Source organism: Mastomys coucha, unplaced genomic scaffold (assembly GCF_008632895.1).
Source record: "Mastomys coucha isolate ucsf_1 unplaced genomic scaffold, UCSF_Mcou_1 pScaffold3, whole genome shotgun sequence".
Taxonomy (NCBI): Eukaryota; Metazoa; Chordata; class Mammalia; order Rodentia; family Muridae; genus Mastomys; species Mastomys coucha.
In genome coordinates, this window is record NW_022196909.1 from 40,829,082 (window position 1) to 40,838,704 (window position 9,623).

General features: G+C 40.4%; 1 protein-coding gene across 1 annotated transcript in view; it reads left to right on the forward strand.

The window, feature by feature from the left end:
• The window catches only part of LOC116074548 (solute carrier family 5 member 4A), a 41,844-nt gene extending 33,608 nt beyond the window's left edge, over window positions 1–8,236 (forward strand). Inside the window, exons 12-15 of the mRNA XM_031347186.1 lie at window positions 212–380; window positions 1,471–1,686; window positions 6,052–6,154; window positions 8,018–8,236. Of these exons, the coding sequence (XP_031203046.1) occupies window positions 212–380; window positions 1,471–1,686; window positions 6,052–6,154; window positions 8,018–8,232 (703 nt within the window). The 3' untranslated portion in view covers window positions 8,233–8,236. The remainder of the gene's footprint in view (window positions 1–211; window positions 381–1,470; window positions 1,687–6,051; window positions 6,155–8,017) is intronic.
• The last annotated feature ends 1,387 nt before the right edge of the window (window positions 8,237–9,623 follow it).

Here is a 9,623-nt window from a genome sequence, read left to right on the forward strand (position 1 = left end):
CTTAGATTGAAGCCTTTATGAATGGTGTAGATAAGTATTATTGGCATTGAATTAATAGATAGTTAGCATGAACCCTTAGCATGGGTTCATATCAGGTCAAGAAACGTAGTTTTGTTTTGAAAGCGAATGAATGGCATGAGGATAAATTCAAGAACTCAACAGATTTGCCTATGGTACTGTTGTTTACTGTCTGAATTATTTTCTTTTTCAGGCTCTTTGTCACTGTGCTAATTGTCACCAGCATCTTGTGGGTCCCCATAGTAGAAGTATCTCAAGGTGGACAGCTGATCCATTACACAGAAGCAATTTCGAGCTACCTTGGGCCCCCCATTGCAGCTGTCTTCCTGGTCGCCATCTTCTGTAAGAGAGTCAATGAACAAGTACGTGAAAAACGGGGGGGGGGGGGTTCCCTGACAGTCATTGGCATCACAAGATTCTCTCGTGCCATTCCGTGAGTATGCTTCATGCCTGGCTTAGTTTCTACTGTGGTCATCGTTTTGGTTTTTTTTTGTTTTTGATTTTTTGGTTTTTCAAGACAGGGTTTCTCTGTGTAGCCCTGGCTGTCCTGGAACTCATTCTGTAGACCAGGCTGACCTTGAACTCAGAAATCCACCTACCTCTGCCTCCCAAGTGCTGAGATTAAAGGCATGCCCACCACTGCCCAGCTGTGGTCATCTTCATGTCTGATCCTCACTAAAGTGGGAAGATGCTTGACCTTGTGGTCCCCATTAAGACTACAGACTTCACATGTGTTATGAAATGTCACGTGTATAACCCAGTGCTGGTGAACACCAGTTCATGATATGGACTGTTGGCATTCCATCAGGACCCTAATATTGTGATCTGAAGTAGATCCACTCTGTCCAGTGACGATGGTAATAGAACCTATTTATAATAGTTGTTATGGAGATAAAATGAGATAGCATAGTAAATACTTTTTGAAACAGTTAATCCAAAATTAAAGTACATTCACTGCTATCGTGGTACAGATGGTTAATCTTTTTACTTCGTAGGTCGGATCCCTTAAATGTGCTTTTAGCTGTTTATTGTATTATGTGATTCTCAGGCAAGTTAACAGTCCTTAGTGTTTAGTGATTCTCAGCTCTTCTAATGGCGTAACATGCATCACAATTCATCTTGTTCTACAAAACAAAGCAGAAGTTTGGATTCTCCATATAAAAGTCAGGGAAATTTTCAGCTTAGGCCAGCGCTGACAGTAGAGCCCTGTCATTAGACAAGCAACAGTGTAATGATGTTTCAGGGCCATAGATGGCACCTCCCACTGTGGACACTGGAAACAGTGTAACGATATTTCAGGGCGGCAGATGGCGCCTCCCACTGACAGCTTGGGTTCAACATTTTCCGTTCTTGATCCTCGCCTAAGAAAATAGTAGTAGTTAATTATGACTTACTTGAACGAGAGTCTCATATTTCCTAAGCACTCTTGTGTTCTTGTTTTGTTTTTACCAGGGAGCCTTCTGGGGTCTGATGGTTGGACTGGCGATGGGCCTTATCCGTATGATCGCAGAGTTTTCTTACGGGACAGGCAGTTGTCTGGCTCCCAGCAGCTGCCCCAAGATCATCTGTGGAATACACTATCTGTACTTCGCCATCATCCTTTTTTTCGTGTCTATATTGGTTATCCTGGGAGTTTCCTACTTAACAAAACCCATTCCCGATGTGCATGTAAGTGATGCACCAACCAGGAATCATTCTCTTTCAGAAGTCACGTAACAGCAATGCCAGCTACTGCTAGGCTAATAGGACTGTTGAACTGTGAGGTTTCGAAGGAACCTAAGAGACGATCAGTTATCCAACTAAACAATTTGATCATGTATGTGTGAAGCAGCAGTATATTTATAAGAGGCTAAGAAACGGGTACACATTTTTAAGGTCAGCGAGATGCCTACATGGGTAAAGGGACTTGCTGTGCAAGCCTGGCAACTTGAGTTCAATCCCTGGGCCCCACATAAAGGTGGAAGGAAGGCACTTCCTCTTAACTGCTATGTGTACCTGGGAATGCACACACAAACACACATTGCACAGAAATCGTAAAAAAAGAGAGAAAAAAAACGACATGTGGCACAGATATAGCAAACGCACACATCACACAGATTTAGTAAGCAAACAATGAGCATACCATTTCAGAAGTTTCATAATACAGTTGGACAGTGTATCTGCACCATTGTTATGGATTTGGGGAGGGGAGCAATGACTCTTGTCCAATAGACAAAGAAAGACCTTATAATAGACCTGTCCTCTCAGCTGGGCCTCTCTGGGGTCGAGTAGAAATTCAGATCCATTATGAAGGCCGATAAAGATATGTTTTTTTGTTTTTTTTTTTTTAAACACAGGGTAGCTGGGTGGTTGTGACACATGCCTTTAATCCTAGCACTTGGTAGGGAAGGGCAAGCGAATTTCTGAGATGAGGCCAGCCTGGTCTACAAAGTGAGCTCCAGGACAGCCAGGGCTACACAGAGAAACCCTGTCTCAAAAAATAAATAAATAAATAAATAAAAATAAATAAATAAATAAATAAACACAGGGTAATAGCGACCAAGAAAAAAAAAAAAGAACAAAGAGATACATCTTTGTCTTATCAAGCTGACAAAAAGTGCTTACTTAATATTACTAATATAAAATAATAAAGAGTAAAATTTCAGCATCTAAAAATTGTTAGTAAGTGTGTAGGAATTTATGCCTGATTAAGAATGCAGTCGTGTGCCTGGTGGTGGTGGCTCATGCCTTTAATCCCAGCACTTGGGAGGCAGAGGCAGGCAGATTTCTGAGTTCGAGGCCAGCCTGGTCTACAGTGTGAGTTCCAGGACAGCCAGGGCTACACAGAGAAACCCTGTCTCGGAAAAACTGAGAAAAAAAAAAAAAGAGAGAATGCAGTCCTGAGTTATTTAATAGGCCTTAATTCTCCTAATTTATGAGCCACTAATCTCAGTTGTGGGAGCTGATGTGGAGATACTTATACAAGTAGGGAAAAATATATGTATCAGCATTTTCTGTGCAAGCATTATTGACTAGAAAACTGGGAATCTTGGAGTGAAACCAAAATTGCCATCACTAATAAAAATAAGTCTGTAATAATAGTGTTGATAAATATTCTGCAGGCACCTGAGACAGCTTATTATTTGCTTAGAGAATTCAGTGGAAAAAGAGCACACAGAAAAAATATGGGACTTTATAATATCACTTGTGGTACATAATTCAAATAGGGGTGTGTGTGTGTGTGTGTGTGTACATGCACACACATATCCACATGCAGACAAAAACATACAGATACACAACTGAAATTTTCAGCACCATTTATTTCTGGGACAGTAGCAGATAATGTGAGGATCAAGCAAATGTTCATCATTTTGCAACCTGTATGTAATAAGCAATATTAGTATGTAAATGTATATTATATTTATATTTTATACATTACACATTACATGTTATATTTACATATAATTTATTAGATATAGTATATAATACATTTACATACTAACATTGTTTATTAGTAACATATTTATGCATTCTATAACCTTTTATGTATTTTCTATCCATCGCTCAATCTTTTTTTTTTTTCGAGACAAGGTTTCTCTGTGTAGCCGTGGCTGTCCTGGAACTCACTCTGTAGACCAGGCTGGCCTCGAACTCAGAAATCCTCCTGCCTCTGCCTCCCAAGTGCTAGGATTAAAGGCATGCACTTAATCTGCTCAGCTTCCATCGTTCAATCTTAAAGCAATACTGGTTTGCATTGTTTAAGGAGCGGGCCGGTGGATGACATGCAAAACCAAAACTCCATGCGTAGGGTTGCAATATTTCCTTACCAATGACACGTCACCAGAATTCATAACTCAATGTTTACACCAAGTATTGGATATTGACTGAGTGAGCACCAGGAAATGTCATGGTTCCCAAACCAATAAACGTTAAGATTGAATTCTTTTCTCCTAACATAAAGAACTGTAATTTATTATTGATTTCTCTTCTATAAAACTTTTGTCTAGAGTTCCAGTGGGACTATTTTTGTTTTATGTCCGTCATGAGAGTTGAGCTCTGTTAGCAGGTTCATAAATATCAACAGATATTTCATAGGTAGTCGTGTAAAATGTTGTGGGATACCCTTAGTAAAGCCATACTGATATATCCTGGGACAGAAGCTTTGAGGCAAGTGTCCTGAAATACTGTCCCAAATTAGAGCAGTATTCAAGACGTCTCAGGGAGATAGCTTTACTGAAAAAGTAGAGGGTGTGGTGTTGTCTTAATCCCAGGCCTCAGAGGCAGATGGGGCTCTGTGAGTTCAAGGCTAACCTGGGCTCCAGAGTGTGTTCTAAACAAGCCAGAGACGCATAGTGAGAGCCTGTTTTGAGAGAGAGAGTAGATTTAATGCCTGAAACAGGGCTGAAGCCTTTGGAGCTCTGGTAAGGTATCCTAGCACAGCTCTGGTAAGGTATCCTAGCACAGCTCTGGTAAGGTATCCTAGCACAGCTCTGGTAAGGTATCCTAGCACCGATGTAAAAACATGCCTACAAATAAGAACCAATAGCAAATTTCAGTAGAGCTGCATAAAATTCCTGGAAAAACTAAAGTGAAGCGTGACTTGGAGAATACAATGGGTTGTGAACCTATAAACATTTGGATCAGTTTCCTCCGAATAGCCTTGGGGCGTGTCTTATTTATCCATTGCATCCAATCACACTTCTTGCATGTATGGTAAAAAAAAAAAAAAAAAAAAATTACATGACAAAACATATTCCATATATTTTTGAAAGTGTTACTCAGTACATAAAACAGGGGAAATCTTGACCATACAAATGATTGTCAAAAATCTTGACCATACAAATGATTGTCAAAATTCTATAAATCTTAAAAATTTAAAATAACAACAGTGGGCGAAGTTCAGAGGCGGGATAGGAAAGGAATGTGCGATTACGTTTGGAATTCAAGGATTGAACAAGGATAGCTGACCAAACACAATAGATCCAGAAATAGAACTCATGGTATGTCAGATGAAGATCCCCAGTCACCACAGATTAGGAAGGGGAGCAAGGAGGGAGGAAGGTGGGATAACCGTTGTCAGAGAAATAGCTTCCTGCATTTGGCAGAACAATGACATGGTGATTCTTCGCAACAATTTGTCATGTGTCTCATAAGGAAATGGAGGAAGATGGATTTGAAGGCTTTCAACACACTCACAAAAGGACATGGAAATGCTAGTTCCCTTGATTTGCTGGTTGTATGTTGCATGTATGTGTCAAATTAGCGCTCTGTGGCACATAAATATGTATAATTATTATGTGTCGGGTAAAACTTTTTAAACTAGGAATGATGGTGCACCAGCACCTGGGAGGTAGAGACAAGAAGATCAGAAGTTTAAGGGCATCCTAAGCTACACAGCAAGTACAAGGTCAACCTGGCTGCATGAGGCCCTATGTAAAATTGATAAATAGGTAGATAGATAGAGGTGATAGATAGATAGATAAATAGATAGATAGATAGATAGATAGATAGATAGATAGATAGATAGATAGATAGATAGACGGACAGACAATAGAAAGATAGATACATATGATAGATAAATAAGAGATGATAGATATGATAGATAAATAGATAGGTGATAGATACGATTGATAGATGATGGATAGACATGTAAAAGGCAATCTCTAGCCAGACTGGAAATAACAATGATGTTACTATGAACAGTTACACAGTAGGAACAATGAGATAACAATGATGTCACTACTGACAGTTACACAGTAGGAACAATGAATAAACCAAGGTGTCATTTACTAGGTTGATACGCTTCTCTGAAAGTAAGAGTTTTTAGAAATCTTGAGTTTTTAAATGTTTCCCAAAGAATTAAAAACAGAAATGTTTTTTAAATGGCTCACATGTTTTAGACTATGTTATGGGAAGTGCACCTTCCATTACCATCTATAATACTCTTCCATGCAGCCTGCTTTTTAAAAAAAAAATTTTATGAAAATGAGAGTATTGTTCAGTGTTTGCAAATGTGTGTGCCTTTTGCTAATGCTCTCTGTGGCCTCTGCTCAGCTGTATCGCCTGTGCTGGTCTCTTCGGAACAGTAAGGAGGAAAGAATCGATTTAGACGCAGAAGACAAGGAGGAGAATGGAGCTGATGATAGCCCTGAAGAAGGTAACATCTCACTTTCATATTGGTTTTCATGGCTTAGGGAGGACTTGTATATACACTTTCAATTAAAATATAATTACATCCCTTCCCCCTTGTAATTCCCCCCATGTACGTCCTCCCAATCCCTCTCCCTCCAACTCCTCTCACGAATCATAGCCTCCTTTTCATTCATTAATGTTGTTATGTAGTCATCTAGGTGTATTCACAAATATATCAACACAGCCTCCTGGCTCAGTTCCTGTTGTGTGTATATGGTTTCAGGGCTGACAATTTTGTATTGCATAACCAGATAGGGAGCCCATCCCTAGAAGAGGTTAATTCTCATTCCTGGCAGTCATTAGCTGTCTGTAGATGTTTGCCTAGGAGTGGGACATGGTGAGATTTTTTTCCCCCTTCCATGTTAACAAATCCTATTGATACTGTTATTGCTCTTGTCTTGTTTATACAGTCTGGGCTGGTTAGTTTTATGTTAGCCTGACATGAACATCAGGAAAGAGGGAGCCTCACTTGAGAAAATGCCTCCACAAAATAGGGCTGTGGGCAAGCCTGTAGCACATTTTCTTAGTGATTAATGGAAAAGAACCCAGTCCACTGTAAATGGGGCCATCCCTGGACTGACGGTCCCGGGTTCTATAAGAAAGCAGGCTAAGCAAACCATGAGGAGCAAGCCAGGAAGCAGCACCCCTCCATGGCCTCTGCTTCAGCTCCTGCCTCCAGGTTCCTGCCTTGTTTTGAGCTCCTGTCCTGACTTCCTTCAATGATGGACTGTTACCTACAAGTGTAAACCAAATAAATCCTACCCACCTCCCCCCCAACCCCAACTTGATATTTGGTCATGCAGTTTCATTGCAGCAATAGAAACCCTAACTAAGGTGCAGCCATTTCTGTGAAAGAATGTTTCACAGCAGATTTCCTGGTATTCTAGCACTTACGGTCTCCGTAGCCCCTCTTCCACGATGTTCCCTGAGCCATAGACAGAGAAGCTTGGCTTGACTTCTACCCTGTATCAGGCTGTGGTCTCCTGTAATGACCTCATGTACTGCAGAGATAAGCTTCTTTGATGAGGGATGGCACCTCGCTGAATCTGGTTCCTGCAATTATCTAGTTCTCAAGAACTTGTCATTTTTATAACAAACTAAAGCATTAAAAATCTCACTAGTCCAATAATGAAGATGATTTGCTCGCTACGAAATCTATCCATCCATTCAGACACACTAGCATCTTTCTGTTACTATGTCCATCCATTCAGATACACGAGCATCTTTCTGTTACTATGCCCATCCATTCAGATACACGAGCATCTTTCTGTTACTATGCCCATCGATTCAGATACAGGAGCATCTTTCTGTTACTATGTCCATCCATTCAGATACACGAGCATCTTTCTGTTACTATGTGTTGGGTGCTGAGATGGCATTCAGTTAGTTCATATCTTGTTATTAAGTATCTAACCCCAACTCCTCTCTAGCCTCACTTCTTACTATTCTTTCTAACACTCCCATAGCAGGAGAGATGCATCAGCTTTCTTTGCATACACCAAGATTCTAGGACATGGACAGAAAGACTCCTTAGGATATTTTCATGAAGTAGATCATTGGAATCTTTGCCATCAATTGTGACAACCAGTATTGCAATAAAGTTTTGGTTTTTTAAATGGACTTAAGATCAGTTTTCCTTCTCTTAAGTTGTCTATCAATTCTATAGTATGTTTAAATGGATCTCTAAATGGTCTTTTTATTTTTTTTTAAGTTCAGAAACCCATGTGTATTGAGGTTCTGAGGTATTGTATGCAAGTTCCTCCACACGTTACTGGGATTAAAGGTGTGCGCCACCAACGCCCGGCTAGTTTTTCTTTCTTTGTTTCAGACCAAACCGAGAAACCTCGTAGCTGTCTCAAGAAGACTTATGACCTATGCTGTGGTTTGGAAAGAGCTGAACCCAAGCTGACTAAAGAGGAGGAAGAAGCCCTGAAGAAGAAGCTGACAGATACATCCGAGAAGCCCTTCTGGCAGAAGGTTGTCAACGCCAATGTCATTATCCTCTTGGCTGTGGCAGCTTTCTTCTATGGCTATTTTGCCTGAACTCAAGCTCATCCGCAGCAATATTGGTTAAGCAAAGGATCCTTTTATGTATTTTCATTTTATACTTTATTATCTTACAAATAAGCAACTGGTAATTTCATCTAATAAGATAATGTCAGACTTGATTTTTTTTTTTTTTTGGTCCTCCCTCCATGTAAATAAAATAGAGTTTATAATTTTTAAAAGCCACTAGCGTGACTTCATGTAAGTATGTGAAATAGGCAAAGGGCCTGAAATCCTTTGTTTCTACTTTTAGGAAATATAATTTTCAACTGAAATTTTAGAGGTTTAAGAAGTATAACATGGGCGGGGCGGTGGTGGCACAGGCCTTTAATCCTAGAACTTGGGAGGCAGAGGCAGGCAGATTTCTGAGTTTGAGACCAGCCTGGTCTACAGAGTGAGTACCAGGACAGCCAGGGTTACACAGAAAAACCCTGTCTCGAAAAAACAAAACAAAACAAAACAAAACAAAACAAAACAAAACAAAAGTGTAATGTGGGCTGGAGAGATGGCTCAGTGGTGAAGAGCATTGACTGCTTTTCCAGAGGTCCTGAGTTCAAATCCCAGCAACCACATGGTGGCTCACAACCATCAGATGCCCTGGTGTGTCTGAAGACAGCTATAGTATATTTACACGTAATAAATAAATTAATCTTTAAAAAAAAAGTATAATGTGATGATGTCATATACACATTGTGGAATTCTTACCACAACCAAGCCAACCAGCGCGTCCATAACCTAGCACAGTCACTCTTATGGACCATACATGGAGAGAACCCTAATCTGTTCTCAGCAAGTTTAAAATACACAGGACATCGTTGTTATCCATAGGCACAACACTGTATATTACCAGTTCTCCACAATGTATCCATCTCACAGTGAAACACCTGCACCCTGTCACCAATATCCCTCCTTTATCCCACTGGAAAGCCTGGCTGCTCTAGTGTATTTTGTAACAAACAGAAAAGGGATTTGAGGAAGGGAGAAAGGGAAAGGATTTGGGAGTTTTTTGTTTGTTTTGTTTTGTTTTGATTTTGCCGTTCCTCAGAAGCAACACTATTTAGGAGACCGAATCCGGAGGGGAAATTTTGCTACATCCATTCCATGGCCAAAGGTGGGCGGTCAAGAGCATCTGTGGCAGAAAGGAAAGGAAAGGGAGCAAATTTGTCTTTCTATCAGGAACCTACTCCTGCAATAATGAGGGAGGAGCCCTCCCCACTCTGGCCTCTTTATAGTGGCCCCTCCTCTTGGCACCAACACTGGGAGCTGGGTGTTGAATGCATGAATGCTGGAGGATCTATTCAACTGCAGAATTCTATCCCATCCCCCTGCATTCAGATTGTATCCATTTCACACTCTGGTGACACCAAAGTTCTCGAATGACTCAAAAG